This window comes from Paroedura picta, chromosome 2 (genome assembly GCF_049243985.1).
Source record: "Paroedura picta isolate Pp20150507F chromosome 2, Ppicta_v3.0, whole genome shotgun sequence".
NCBI classification, from domain to species: domain Eukaryota; kingdom Metazoa; phylum Chordata; class Lepidosauria; order Squamata; family Gekkonidae; genus Paroedura; species Paroedura picta.
In genome coordinates this window covers 78,024,706-78,040,439 of record NC_135370.1, presented here as the reverse complement: position 1 = coordinate 78,040,439, position 15,734 = coordinate 78,024,706, and the positions used below count along the sequence as shown (strand labels likewise).

The 15,734-nt window shown below is 45.0% G+C and overlaps 1 protein-coding gene across 2 annotated transcripts in view; it reads right to left on the bottom strand.

Moving 5' to 3' along the window:
- DTX4 (deltex E3 ubiquitin ligase 4) overlaps positions 1 to 15,119 on the bottom strand; it is a 30,555-nt gene extending 15,436 nt beyond the window's left edge. Inside the window, exon 1 of one of the 2 annotated variants that reach the window (XM_077321043.1) lies at positions 13,985 to 15,119. In XM_077321043.1, the coding sequence (XP_077177158.1) occupies positions 13,985 to 14,195 (211 nt within the window). In that variant the 5' untranslated portion in view covers positions 14,196 to 15,119. Of the gene's footprint in view, positions 1 to 10,777; positions 10,796 to 13,984 lie in introns of those variants that run through there. The other variant, XM_077321044.1, reaches the window with a different exon arrangement.
- Between the last annotated feature and the right edge of the window lie 615 nt (positions 15,120 to 15,734).

The window sequence follows — 15,734 nt, the reverse complement described above, 5'->3', positions numbered from 1 at the left end:
ACATTCTCAAGACCAGAAGAGTACTTGGTAGAACACTGAGCTAAGGAGACAGGATTTCAATAGATTAAAATGACACCATCTCCTAGCTAACCAGGCCTATGCTGATATATCACTGAGTCCCCTGAGGGGGCAGAGTTGGGAGAGGTTAACCCCCCTCCAATATTAATACATTCCAACTAGCAGGAGTTTAATCAAATACCCATGTATAAGCCACAGTTTTTCATAACGCCCAAATGCAAGGACAGGTTTTGTTTCATTTTAATACACTCTTTGCTCTGAAAATTAAAGCATCCAAAATTAAAGCATCCCTTTAACAAAATCAAGTGTGAAAAATAAGGGGGAAAATGCTTTTCTGCATAAATTTATTCTGAGTTCAGCTTTTCTGCTGAATAAAAAGGAAGGATAGGATTCCTTTTTACTACCAAAAAGGTTATCCTGGGGATCATGGATGCTGCATGGATAAAAACTATGTGGGACAAGAGCTGTAAGGAGGAGGAAAACTAGTTGAGATTGACTTAAAAAGCTGACTGGCTCCATCCCCAACTTTTATATTTCACTCTCCAATCTTGATTCAGGATTATAGGAACTATTGAAATGAGTGCTGAAAAAAGCAAAACAACAACAAAAAAACCCTGATAGTAAACAAGATAAATTTTATATGTGATTCTGTAAACCACCCTCCTACTGTACCTTACCCCTCCTGGCTAAAGTTACCTTAAGCACACAACCATTAGTAAAGGTATCCCCCTGTGCAAGCACCGGGTCATGTCTGACCCTTGGGGTGACGCCCTCTAGCGTTTTCATGGCAGACTCAATACGGGGTGGTTTGCCAATGCCTTCCCCAGTCATTACTGTATGATAATTATAACATCAACAAAAATATTTGCGTGTTCAGATATTTTAAGGACTAAGAACATTTATTACAGCATAAATTATTGTGGACTACTCCATATTTCTTCCAGCATTTATTTCTTCTTGGCAATGTGTTGGCATGACTAAGAATCTTGCCAATTATTTACAGCCACACACAAAAAGATTCACTGACATACGATAGTTGAAACAGGAATCACACCCCGTGACAAATATTTACACAGGGTTAATAACCATACATTGTTATTCTATTGATGGTATTAACCCCTGGACACCCGGGAATTATCATCTGTGGAAGCAGAAGTTCGTCACTCTGTGAATATGCAACCGGGGAGAAAACCACACCTCACCAATGTTATTCCCTGTGGTATTTCACTGCATATATCTATTTACTTTAAAATTTCAAGCCCATCATTCCTTTCTGGTCTGAAAGATACTCAGGAGAGAGTTTTAAAATAAAATAAAAAATAGCTATTAAAGTCAGCAATAAAATCATAGGTCACCAAAGGAGGCAATACAGAAATCCTTGCAGGAGACTATATTTCAGCAACCCTTCTGCCACATGGAGAAGATGGCTTGGGCTTTGTGACACAGTGCCCTCATTTTATCCACAGAAATTACTAATGAGATCTTGGGACTTTTTTATCTATGCCAGTTGAGTTAATGGGTTTAAAAGATAATCTGATTAGTTACATTCTGAAGCACTAAATCCACAGTTCTCATGTATGAGTGGCCTCCCTTAGGAGGTGAGAGCAACCCCTAAGGGAAATACAAGGTTCCCTCCTTTCCCAGAACCCAGTTTTTCCTGTATGCATAAAGGAAGAATTGAATGGAACAAGAAAACACACAGACTTTCCAGCTCCATGTTTCCCTTGTAATGGCAGCACAGGAGCTGGGAGCATTTATGGGGGAGAATGAGCAAAAAAGAGAGGAAGTACTCTATCTGCTGATATATTTTTGAATACACACACACAGAGGGCTGAGAAAAGGGGGAAATGGCAGAGTTCAGCACTCCTTCCTCTTCTTTGTCCTCTTTTTATCTCTATGCCCAGCATAGCTTTACACTAACCTAGCAGAAGTACCTGAGAGCAGGTGATGGAAGTTTCTTTACACTAATAAATAGGAAAGAACTACACTAGAAACATTCTCCCTAATGTGCTAGTTGTTAATTTAAAAGAGTTTTCACAAGGCAGATGCATATAAAATACTCCCCATTTATATTCTGAAGTGGTACAACCCATTCTACCACCTCAGAATTCTATCACAGCACCTTGAGCAGGTCAGGCCTCATTTATAATATCCACCATGTTATCATCAGAGGGTCTTAAGTAATTGTTAAGAGTAAACACATAAATTACAGTCTACAATTCTTTCAGAGGCTACTTTCAACTGGTTTCAGTCCTAAAAATGTCATAGAAAAGGCTTGGCATACTGACCCACGGAGCAAAAGATCACTCTAGCCATTCATCAAAAGCAATAATTGCAACTCATTCCATTGTTGCATCAAAGCTCATTTTGCCTCAGTTTAGTGGTTTTCAAAGGCTATAAGATCCTTGCACAAAGGCAAGGCAAGCGGTCCAAACAGAAAAGGAAGGAGGGTCTGTACACAGAAACTGCTTTGCTGGGGGGTCTTCAGTCTGTAGTCAATATCACTGGTTTAGGGAACAGGAATTTCACAACTAATTGAATGATTCATACAGGAAATGCTGGAATATCCCTTCCCATGTTTTTACATACTGAATCATATATACTTATATTTAAATCTAGAAAATGAAGGACATTTGTACGGGAAACACATATTGATTTCTTCTAGGACAGTGAGGTGGAAAACTTAAGTATAATGTGACACAAATGCTAGACTAGGTACTTTTTACATCTAATTTCTGGAAAACTAGCTGTGTGGTAACTAATGACTGCTGTGCTTATTGACAGGGGCAGATCAACAAGGGTGCCATTGTCCCTGGTGAGTTCACCACCGCCTCTCACCATCCCATCCAGGAGCTGAAGGAGATGTTTCTTTCCTCCTTGTTCTCTAGGCATTTGGGAAGACTATGAGGCAGCCTGCACAAGCCTAGTGGAGCTTGCTGAGTCAGTGTAGAAACATGGTCTACCACCTACAAAAACTCACCACCATTTCAATGAAAAGTTGATCCTGTATTGAGAATACAGAAGACTGAACAGCATAGTAATTAGCCCTATAAAACCAGAACTGGAATGAAGAATGCAATGTCAATGATTAGAGCAGGGATTCCCAACCAGTGGTCGAGGGACCCCCAGGGATCTACGGCCTTTCCCCTCCTGCCTTAATAGCTACAAGCCACAAGCTAGGGAACCAGTCCCTACCATTGCTCCCCTACCTCACCCAAGCCTGAATGAATTCTCTCATGGTTTCTATGGCTGGGAGGGGGTGGAGCGTGCACACCTTCTCCCACCTTAAACCACGTCCTGTTTATTCCCCCTCCAGTCCTCCTTGAGCCTGGCTGTTAATGCAGGGGGCGATGTCATTTCCAGTGACACGGCACTTCTGGGGATGCAGCAGGGAGGCATGGCCAGCTGACATCCTCGAAATCTGAAAAATTATTTCAGGGTCTCCTTCATGGTCAAAAGGTTGGAAAAGGCTGTCTTAGACCTACAGTTAAGACAGTTATATCTCTTTATACATGCAGTTCCATGGAAATAAATATTTTGAGCAGGGATTTCCTTTATTGAAATAAGTACTAAAAACCAAGAAGGATTATCTACTGAAAAGATTCTCAGCAGCAAATCTCAGAGGAAATATTTTTACTTTGTGCAAGTTAATGAACGGAAAGTTGGCAATTTCCCTAGAAAAGCCAGTTTCAAAACAGGCACTAAGTAAATACTATTGTATACAATCTGTATTTACCAACAGCCTGTCCAAAAGGAGAGACTGAGAAATCAAGTTGTCGCTAGAACAAAATCACAGCTGAAAATACTAATTTAGCAATTGTACAGAAAATACTCAGTGTGAAGGATATGGTGTCCTCAAGCTAAATTTTTTAAAATGGGGCATTTCTTCTTGATTGTTAAAAAAGGTATTCCTATTCATAGCAAATGAAAAAAAGAATGTCAAAGGGAACCGTCATGACCCATTATGCACGGGGGTTTTAGCGCACATTCGGGGTGGAATGGCAGCGACTAAAATCACTGATAACGCACGGAGCCGGCTGCAACCGGCCACAGCTTCGGTGCATGCCGCCGAAAAAGCCGCGTCAGTGAAACGCGGAAAAAAGCGCAGCTTCCGGGTGACCGGGGCGCAACCAGAAGCGGCGCCCGGATCGCCGCGTGCATAATCGGTTACTCTGGGTTTTGCCGCCGTCGTGCCCCGCCCCGTACATAATCGGTATGCGTCGCGTCTTCCCCCTCCGCGTTTTCCATGTGACCCGAAATCGCCGTTTCGGCGGCCGTGCATAATGGGCCCATAAGAAGCACCGCTATTCAACAGGGCTTACTTGCAGACAAGTGTCCTTAAGACTGCAGCCAAAATGTCCTTTGAAGGAAAATATATTATATCTAGGGTTATTACTATCCACTGGCTAGCAAAAGTAAAACTGTAACAAACCAACCTACAAGTTGTTATATAATGGTATAGAATTCATTTTTGGAGCTCTCTTGCCTAAAAGGTTTCTGTAACAATTTCAGTAGAGGGGATATGTCCCAATTCACATATATGCACAAAATGTTGACGTACAAAGTGCCATTCTAAATTCAAATGAATAGTGAAGGCTGCTTCCACTGTTTGGGTTGTGTGCTTTCAAAAAGTCTGGAGTAAGCATGTAATGAGATTTACCAATAATCAGGGAAAGTCCTATGGAATCTCCAGTCTGTAAGCCACAAAGAAGAAAAACTTCCATTTGGAAGCAGCCTTTCTCTGCATAGATATGTGTGCTTATCATAATACTGAAATCCAAACCTCTGAAATGGCACAGCTGCCTCTTGACTTCTGGAATTAGCAGATGACTTCCCTGAGATTCTGAAACCAAACAGAACAGAGAGGGGACCACGGAGACTGGGATTTTCAGTTTAAATGACTCATGACTGTAAGTTTTGTGGCACAGACTGCATTCAGATACAACAATAAATCATACTGAGTTACCAGCCTTGAAAATCTTTAGTTATGCCCCCTTCCTTCTTCTCCCTATTACATGCAGCTTATAGACTGAAGGCTCCCACATTCTTCACAAACTATGGGCTTGTTTTCTTGCTCCCAAACCAGACTGGTTTGCATTGCTGCTTTGTTTGCATGAAAATGATCCATAGTTTGTTATGGCTTGTTGGTAATTCAGACGCTGTATATGAGGGGAAGGAGAAGACATAAGCCTAAGCAATTCTCAAACTCATTCCCATAACAACTAAATGAAGCCAGTAGCACAAAAATAAAGTCCCCTTATTGAATTTTCAAGAGTATTTAATTCCTCTATGTTCCTTTGTTGTGATAATCTTACTTATTGCAATGCAAGGCCAGGTCTGCCTGAGAGAAGCACAAGTGTGCAGCAACAGCTCAACTTATGTTGTTGTTAGGTGCGAAGTCATGTCCGACCCATCACAACCCCAATGATCCTCCAGGCCTTTCTGTCCTCTACCATTAAGTTCCCACTGGCTACTTCAGTGACTCCATCCAGCCACTTCATTCTCTGTCGTCCCCTTCTTCTTTTGCCCTTGGACTGCAAGGCAAACAAACCGGTCAGTCCTAGAGGAGATCAGCCCTGACTGCTCCTTAGAAGGCCAGATCTTGAAGCTGGACAAATATTTCAAATTTCAGTGCAAGACAAAATCCGTCAATCCACCTCCAGAAATGTACAAATCAGAAGTCTGCAACGTCAAGTGGGGGGGGGGGGGTGATTTGTTAAAATAGAACCACTTCAGAGGTTCCTTCTGGGAGTTGTAGCAACAGAGCCTTACCACGTTTGGTGTAGTGGTTAGGAGTACGGACTTCTAATCTGGCATACCAGGTCCGATTCTGCACTCCCCCACATGCAGCCAGCTGGGTGACCTTGGGCTTGCCACAGCACTGATAAAGCTGTTCTGACTGAGCAGGAATATCAGGGCTCTCTCAGCCTCACTCACCTCACAGGGTGTCTGTTCTGGGGAGAGGAAATGGAAGGCGACTGTAAGCCGCTTTGAGACTCCTTCGGGTAGGGAAAAGCGGCATAGAAGAACTTCTTCCTCCTCCTCCTAACAGCATGAAGAACAGGTACCTGGTGCAGATGGCTCAGCCATTGGAATCCACAATAGAAAGCAAACAAAGGGTAAATCTGGATCATGCATTCCTGTGATTGTTGTTGTTTAGGCAAGAATATAAGATTCTTAACCTTAATGATTTAGTAGCTCAGTGGCATCTCCTGCGTAAAAGACAGGTACTCCTTCCCTCTGATTCTGTTCCATGGACTTCAAAGGATTTATTGGTCGGAACAGCAGAGGAAGCATGAATTTAAAAAGACTATCAGCTTTCTACAGTTAACGCCTGGAAATAAATAAATAAATACCCGCTTCTTTCTGATCTCTCAAAAATCCTTTGACTTTATGCTTGAGCAAAGCTAAAATCTTGTATTAGAGGAGACCACACACACCAGCACAGGTTGTTCAGACAGAAAGGGGATTTTCTGAGGAAACTATGCGGGCAGCGGGCTCCAAGAAATAATCAGGCATTGTAACAAGAAAAGCCGGTTACAATCAAAACCCCAGTCTGCCTAGCAGAGACTCTCCATAATTTATTATAATCCATCACAAGAAGGAGAAGGAACCAACGCTAAGGGGGAGTGGGATGCTGGAATTTCAGCATCTGGCCCCATCTAGCTCTATCCATCAACTATGTGGGAAAATCCTCCTGCCATCCCTCGCTCCCTGGGTCATTCGAGACAGACCATCAGCGCTCCATTCAAGAAGGGAAGAAAAGGGACAATAGCTATTCAAGGCCCTGCCAGGGTCATGACCCTCCACCATCAGAACGCCTTAATGACCCAAAACAACAACATTCATAGCAACCAGGAGGGAAGGGAGGAGAGACATGCAGAACAATCATTCATTCAGCAAGGCCACTTGGGTGTGAGGGGAATGTTGCCCATCCCTCTTTGAGGCGGCTTCACAACAGGATACTGACAGCTTTCCCAGTTTCTAAAGTCTTCTCTGCCAAAGTTATGTGAGCATCCTAACTTTAGAGATCTGAGCTCCCTTTCTTACATTCAGTAACACTTACCCCATGTTCACCTGCCTACTTACTTCATTTTAAATTAATCCTTAATGTGCTTTTTCTTCTTTCTGTCCTCACTGACAGGTGTTTTAACTGGAAAAGGAACAAGAATGATGGCCTCTCGTGAAAGTCCATTTGCCCCAATATGAAGTGTTAATTCAAGTAAGTACTACTAAGATGGCCTTGTATCCATCATGGAGGGGAAATAAATTAATGCTTTCCACTTTACAGCTATGCATGTTCCCATCTGAATACTGGATAATTCCTTCAAGAGTTCCCCTGATACATGCAAGACAAAAACCTTTCTCTTCCACCCCGTCAACACTGTGTATACACTTAATAACATACTGAACCTCCTTTAAGGCAAAAAGTAGGCACATGCACACAGACACTACGAAGTCCACCATGCTTCTTAATGTTTTAGTCCAACATCATGCCCCCTCAGTCAGCACCTCAAAAACCTTTGCTATAGTCAAGTACATTCAGCATATCTTGTAGGTATTGTGCAAGGGAAAGGTATTAAATCTCGTAGCTTGTTTTGCCACAGCAAGGTAAAAGAAAGGGCATGTGCCCAATATGAAGTACAAACAGTTTCACATTCTGTACCCACAACACTAAGGCTTATGCAACCATGAAACTTATATGTGAGTTACACTACTCTTTCATGGGGCTGAGTACTATTCCAAATTTAAAGGTGCACCCCAATACACAAAACATTAGACCAGGGTTCAAATAATCGCTCAACTGTGGCCTAACACAACAACAGAGAATCAGTGAGGCATGGTGGACTAAGTACTTGGCTGTGAATCAGAGAAAGCTGGGTTCAATCCTCCACTCAATCATGAAGCTCCAATGCCCATCTGGGGCCAGTCAACATCTCTCAGCCTACGTTACATCACAGTCAAAATGTCTCATGGTGTCTAAAAAACTAACAAATGTTAGAATGTTAATGAGCCAGCATCTACTTAATTTGATGTGATATAAAAAAACTCTGTAGCAACACACAGGATACAGTTTCAGTCATACCCAGTTCCCAAAGGGTACTTGCAGAGGCCATTATTGGCTCTACAGTGTGCATGGCCCATCTGTACATGTCTTTGCAAGAACAATATAGTACCCACTATTATATCAATTGCTCACATTTGAGCAAGAGATGCACTTCTAATATTGATGACCTCACCATCCATGGTCTGAGCCCAGTATATCTGAGTGACTGCTTAACTTCCTTTGCCCCTCACCGAGCTCCCTAGCCTACACAGGTATGCCTGGCCTTGACCAGGGTTAGGGCGTTTTTTGGTCCTGGCGCCAACATGGTGAAATGAGCTCCTGGAAGAGATGAGAGCTCTGCCAGAGCGATAACCCTGCAAGATGGAGGTCTTCAGCCTGACATTTGGTTGAGGCTAGTATGGGAGATCTATATGGCCCCTCCTCCAAATCTCCAAATGTTGGAACACTGTTAATTAAACATTCAGCACCTACTTTGTGGCATGGAACTGGTTGGACTGAATGGGGCTGTAGTGGAGGGTTGGGGAATTATTTGTGTGATTTTTATTGTGGTTTTATCTTTTTGTTGTAAACTGTTGCAAGCCAGCTAGCCCAAGAACGGCAGTCAACAAGTCAAATTAAATTAGATAGGTAGGTGGATGGTAGATGGGATAAAAAAGGTAAAGACTGCATAGCATGCTGACTGTTAAAAGTGCAATTGAAAGTGACAAATAAAATTATTACTCTTGATAAAATTCTAAACTCACTAAGTAGAAACCCTTTAATCTTGCTTCTTAATGAATGCGTCCTCTAACTCCCAGGACCCTCTAGGCTTGAAGGAAACTTTTTTGTTGGTATTTTTTCAGCTTTTCCTTCTCCAAGAGAAAAGCAAACATTAATCTCAGCCTGTCTTGGAGCCGACAAAGAGGATAGAGGCAGACAGGCAGCCTGACCAGCCCACTTTTTATCCTGACCCACTAGCTCTACAGCCAAGTTGGGACGAGGTTAGACTTCAAAATTAGTTTGACTTTGCTTCAACAAGAGTGGGGGTAGGGGCCAGAAGGACAGGCAGACACATTGCTTTTATCTCTGTGGCAACCACTGAAGAGACTAATAGGACAGTGCTTTTATTCACAGTAAAGGTTTGGGGGAGGGCCAGTCACCACCACACAGACAAGGAGCTGGTGTGCATGCTAATGGCTCTTTTAGGGGGAGCAAAAGCCCTTTTCAGAATATAAACCACCCTCTGTCCAATCAGGAAAAAGCAGCCCTGCAGCTGTAATGACATCATAAAATGAGGCCCACATCTGTCATACTGAGGAATGAGAAGAGCTGTTTTTTCATACCCTGCTTTTTACTACCCAAAGTAGTCTCAAAGCGGCTTACAATCGCCTTCCCTTCCTGTCCCCACAACAGACACTCTGTGAAGTAGGTGTGGCTGAGAAGGCTCTGAGAGAACTGTGACTGACCCAAGGTCACCCAACTGGCTGCTTGTGGAGGAGGAGTGGGGAATCAAGCTCATTTCTCTAGATCAGAGGCCACCGCTCTTAACCACTACACAAAGCTGGGATAGGAAGGTTGTCAGAGTATAGGCGGGGTGTTCATACCTACCTAAATGTATATTCATAATCAAATTCAGGACTGAGGAAGATCCACCCAACAATATTACTGCCACTGGCGTTTTTATTAAATCTTCCCTTCATGGGCACAGTGGGAAAGGCTGCAGAAAGGCTAAATAGAGAAGACGTTCTCTCTCATGACACTAATACTGTTACTATAAGCACTCATACTGAGAAGTAAGTTCCAGATAGCTGAATAGGGCTTACTCTCTAGTTAAGTGAGATCAGGATTGCAGCCCAAGACTTAGAATGATACAACTAAATGGACTGGCACCAGGTACAGCACAAACCCAAGAAAATGCATTTTCATACCCTGCATCATTACCTTGGCGAATTCATTGGTACAAGGTGATATGATGGTCCGGGGCCAGTATTCCTGAGGGATCACCTCTCCGCCTACACCCCTCAAAGAGCCTTGGGCTCTACCACCTCCAACCTCCTGGTAGTCCCTGGTCCCAAGGAAGCCCACTTGACCTCAACTAGGGCCAGAGCTTTCTCTGTCCTGGCCCCCACCTGGTAGAACGAGCTCCCAGGCATCAGAGCCCTGACAGAACGCGAACAGTTCCACAGGGCCTGCAAGAAGGAGCTCCTCCACCAGGCATATGGCTGAGGTCAACCTGAACCACCGCTTCCCATCAGCCCTCCTGTGCCCATCTCTGCAGACTCACCCATCCCACTGGGCCATCAGTATGCATTGACTTACTATTCTCCACAGTGTTATCATTCCATAATGTTGTTTATTGTCATTACTGTATTATTATAAAGAGTTATTTGTATTGTTCCTGTTTGATGTAAATCGCCCTGAGACTTTGGGGAGGGCAGTATATAAATAAATATAATATAATAAATAACTTTTTAGAAGAGAAGGTTAACACTCACTGGGCAAACAAGGAGAGACTGAAAACACCATCACACTCACCTTTTGAAGTAGGGGACAGAAGGGAAGAGATCTGTTAACTATTATTGGGAAAACAGAGGAGAACTGGAATTCCACAGAGTTCAGTTTTTTTACATTCCACTTTTCACCACCTAAAGCTACTTACAATCACCTACCCTTCCTCTTCCCACAACAGACATTGGCGGGGGGGGGGCTTACCTTGACCATCGTGGTGGCGGCAGGCATCCTGGTTGGCTGGCCAGGGGCGCAAGATGTCCCTCCCCGGGCGGCAGCACCATGGCCTGGCACCTCCAGGAGGCCACCAATGGCGGGCGGCTGGCCACGCTAGTGGCAGCCAGGGCTGCAATGGTGGCCTGGGGGGAAGGCTGGCAGGGAGGCTCGGGAAGACCCCCCCGGGGCAAGGCTCCTGCCTCGGTGGACGGAAAGGACGCGGCGGCCCTGCTCCTTTCCTGGCACCCCCCTCCCCAGCCAAGGTCCTGGGTCGCCCGCAGGAAAGGAGCAGGGCCGCCACATCTGGACTTCTTAAGCAGCCTTTGGTATGTGACTACAGGATCTTTCCTGAGACGGCTGGAGGCACTGCGCTGCAGTGTTGGTTAGAGGCCTGTTCTGTGTATGTCAACACACCTCCAAAATTTCAGTAAGGTAGCTATGCTTGCCTGTAACAGAAAATTGAAGACTTCTGGCACACTGAAGGCTAAGACATTTATTATAAATTCAGCTTCCAAGGCCTAGAACCCATCAGAGCCAATTTCGCTTGAAGTTTCAGACTATTAACTTAGGGGCTGTTCCTGGACCCAGTTCTGTTTATGAATTCTCTGGCAAGCAGGAGTATCTTTTCCCAATTCTGCCTGGTGTATCCTCTCTTGAGCAACAGAGATCTGGCTTTGATAATCTGGCATGATAATCAAGATCAGACCATTGCAACACACTATACAGAGGACTACTTTTGAAGACAGAACATAAATCTGAATTGGTCCAAAATGTAGCAGCAACATGGCTGACTGACACCAGACAAACAGAATGTCTAGCATGTCTTCTCAATTAATTATACTTTTTACCAACAAGTTTCAATAATAGTCCAGAGTGGTCTTGCTCCTGGGTATTTTAAGAATCGTCTCTTGAAATAATCTCTAGGTCAGGCTGAGAGAGTATGGCTGGCCCAAGGTCACCCAGAGAGCTTCCATGGCATGAGTCAGGATTCAACCCTTGGTCACCATGATACTACTAGTCCAACACTCTTAACCACTACACCACCTGGTTCTCACTCTTGCAGGATTCTTTGTTGATTTTGATTCTCATGAAGCTGAAGTTTAAGTAACAGATGCTTTAAAAAGAAACTCTCAGCTTTGGCTATTCAAATACTTGGAATACAGAGAATAAATAAATCAGTTCAGAACTACAAACCACAGGCTTACAGTTAGCATCACTTCTATTCTGTTCTCATCATGACTGTATGATGGACTGTTGATTCGTTGTATCCGTGTCCTATTTAATAAAACTGAGGTGGTGGAAGAATAGCTACTTCTGAATAAGCCCTGAAGGTAGCAGCCTGGCCTTCTTTGTGGTGTCGTGTCTCAAAACCTGCTCCCCCCCCCCCCCCCGTGGAGTACTCCCTCTCCCAGCCCTTTCCCTATTAATTATCTTCCTCCTACCTGCCTGTTTTATATCCTTCTCTGAAATACCCTGTTCACTTTCTCCCCTTTGATTCTGATTCTCCCCTATTCTTCACATCCTTACAATATTCACGATTCTATTTAGCTCATCCAGTGTGCACTCCCTGCACCACTGTGAGAATTTCTCTTCCTATCTCCCCACTTGGGGAGCCTGATTCACTTGCTGCCTCCTCCCAGATCCTCTTTTGACCCAAAAGCTTTATCTCTTCTTGAAGTGAGCTCATTGGCAACAACAAACAGGGATTCCCAGCCAAGAAGGCTGCTGGCTTTCCCATGGTATTTTCTCTTTGTCAGCAAGGATGGTGCTCTTTCTCTCTCTTCCCACCTACACTTCATCCTTCACAAGACTGAAATTGCTTCACTGATGATATTCAAAAACATTTTCCCTCGAGGCAGTCACGCCTCAATAAATTTCTTAATTGAGGTATTGGGGGGGGGGGGGGAATAACCCAGCAGCAGGAGCACCACCTACACCTCTGACAACCTCTCCAAATCCTAGGCTGAAGCTTTTGCTATTAGGTTAACTTTAGAGAGCATTTCTGCCAATTTCACAAAACAGAGTCCACTACTATTCAGGCCTAATGGTTTCTCCTAGATGTCAATTATTTCCTTTCATTTTTAAGGCTCTGGGCTAAATTACACTCAGATTTATTAAACCACCACCATCCCATTCAGTCTGGATGAGTAAGCAGCAGATTTCCATTTTTTTCAGAGGTGAGACTGAGATTCTAATCTTCATCAGTTATTATTAATGTGCAAACAAGGTGGTTAGTTACTCCATATTAATTAAAATGCACAGCAAGGACTCTGTGTAATGGATGTGTGACATTTCACCTTTCCCTGGGGAATCACTAATGTCAGACTCTGACATGTCTTGTGGCTCATATGAGCCCATAAAAGTTCTGGTCTTATTATTCATTATTTTTTCAAAGAACTCCTGATATTACTGACAGGCACATTTTATTAATAATGTATTTCTCTTATGAGATTGCCCAATCCTATGCATATTTACTTGGAAGCACGACTCACTACATTCATGGGAGTTTATACCCACCCTCCCCCAATCAGTGTGCACAAGACTGCAGACATGGCTTTCATCTTTGCTTAGATCCCCCTCCTGGAAGATGGAAAACATTTTTTCCTTGTTTCTAGTTTTTGCAAAACGGACTTTGCTATTTCTCAGTCACATACATAAGTATTTGCTGGCGCAAATGCTGATAATTCACAGGCAATAAATAAGACCTCTGAGAACGTGTCTGGGAGAATCAATGGCGTGTGTGAGGCAGGAGCTGATTTCCAAAACGTGCACATGCTAGTGCTGGCACTATTAAGTAAAGGCACAATTCCACCTACGGGGTGGGGGGAGACATGGGAAGACATCCAGGTGGCAAACACACACATCTAGAGCGGTTCTCTCTTGAACGCTCTTGCACAGTGAAATTACGAGCCAGAGACACGTGATATGCCAACGCACCATGCACACGTATCGGGAGTTCCTCTCTGGGGATGAGAAACTGTAGAGGCAAAATCTGCCTCTGCCCCATTACGGATCTGACCAAACTGAGAATTGACAGGATGCCTCACATGAAACTTCTTGTTATTTTTACGCGTCTCCCAATTTCAGGGCCTTCGTTATGCGAATCGGGGAAGTGAAATATGACGAGCGAGTCGGGGCAGCACACGAAAGGACCGGGTGACAGACGCCGCGGTGGGGTCAGTGTGGGTCACTCACCAGTGTCCTGGCGGAACTGGTGCATGGATTGCAGGTCGATGATATAAGGCGAAAGCCGACTGTCCACCTGGCCTAGGACGACACTGCCCCCGACTCTTGGCCCGGCCCGGATCACCGCCTCGATGTGGTGGCTCACCGCCGGGCTGTAGGGTCTCCAGCGCCCGTGTTCGTTCAGCCATTCCCAGACCACAACGGCGGAAGCCAGCAGCATATTTGCAGCCGTCTCCTCCGCAGAAGCTAGCGCCCCAAAGCCCGGCTGGAGCCCCCTTTCGCTCGGTTAATGTCCCAGCGGTTTCATCTACCCCCCCCCCAAAAAAAAAAACAACCACCACCCTCTGCAACGTCACGGCCACTGGCTGCCCGGTCGATCCTTGGATCAGTTCCAGATTTCCTCCTTTTAATGCTTTCTTCTCTTGCGGCGAATCACTGGGGCTTGTAACGAGGGGGAAAGTCTTCAGCCGTCTGGTTGCTGTTTCATACGACAAGCAAAGCCCTTTAAAGCTTTCATCCCACCTACTTCAGTGCTCGCTCCTCATTGCCTGGAAGATCCGTGCATTTAAAAAATAACAAGCACCCATCCACTCAGCGAGCTGGAAAAGCAGGTTCCGTCATTCGCTCTGCAAAGTAGCTCGGAGCGGAATTTCACGGTCTCTCCACGGCAAAAGCAGGGTGACTCAGTTACACCAGTTGCTTCTCCTCCTCCTGGTTTTCTCTCTGCGATTGCACGGGGGATCCTTCTGAGCAAACCCTTCTCGGAATTTCATGCTCTAGTTTCCCCCCTCGCCCCGCTCTATGCACTGGGATGCAGCAATCCCGCCAGCTCCACCTCCCTGTCGCTTTTTCTGCCTGTCTTCTTTTTACGAGGACTCAGAGTGAGTAGGATTTTCTCGGCACAGCAGGCGAAATGTAAATCTCCTCCCCACGCGATACCCTCTTTCCAGAGCTGAGAAACAAACACCCATTGCGCGGCCAGGGCACTTCAGTCCTGCCTATTACAACCCGAAGCCTCGCCCGCTACAACTTCTCTGCCTCAGCAACGTTGTGGAATAGACGCCGCAGCACGAGCTCCCCGGGAACGCAACGTCTCGAGCTCGCTCGCCTCCTCCTCCTCCTCTCACCACCATTACCTCATGCGCGACCTCCCCCCACTCAAGCCCAAACCCAAACCCACCCGCTGGCCAGCGCCGGGGCGCCATCTGCTGACCGTACGGACCAAACAGCAACGGCAGGCGGGACTGAACCACTTCTCCCTAAAAAGGGGTGGCGGCGACTCTGTGGCCACCGCGGGCAATGGGAAAGGGAAGGTAGACATCCGTTGTGCAAAATGTTTCTACCGAATCACCCCTGCCCATGCCTTTCAGGCCTGTCATGTGTTCTGCTGGCCTCACCTGTTCTTCTCCGCAGCCTCTCTCCAGCAGATGAGTGAACATGTTTCCCGTCAAGACCTCCTTCCCAGCTGGGGAGGAAAGGCGGGGGTCTAGTGACCCTCCAGGAAACCGAGGCCCTATTTAAGAATTAGCAGGTTTTACATTTTATTTATTTATATATTTTCGTATTTGTATTCCTCCACTCTCCAATTGAACTCATGGCGGTTTACAGTAAAACAATAAAAACCAGTATAACCCCCTAAGAATCCCTTAAAACATTAAACTTTAAACAGTAAGCATTAAAAGATGGTGATTCAGAGTTCTAACCCCCCCACCCTCTCCCTCTGTCTAACTAGGGACATTTGAAATGTGTGTCTACTTCG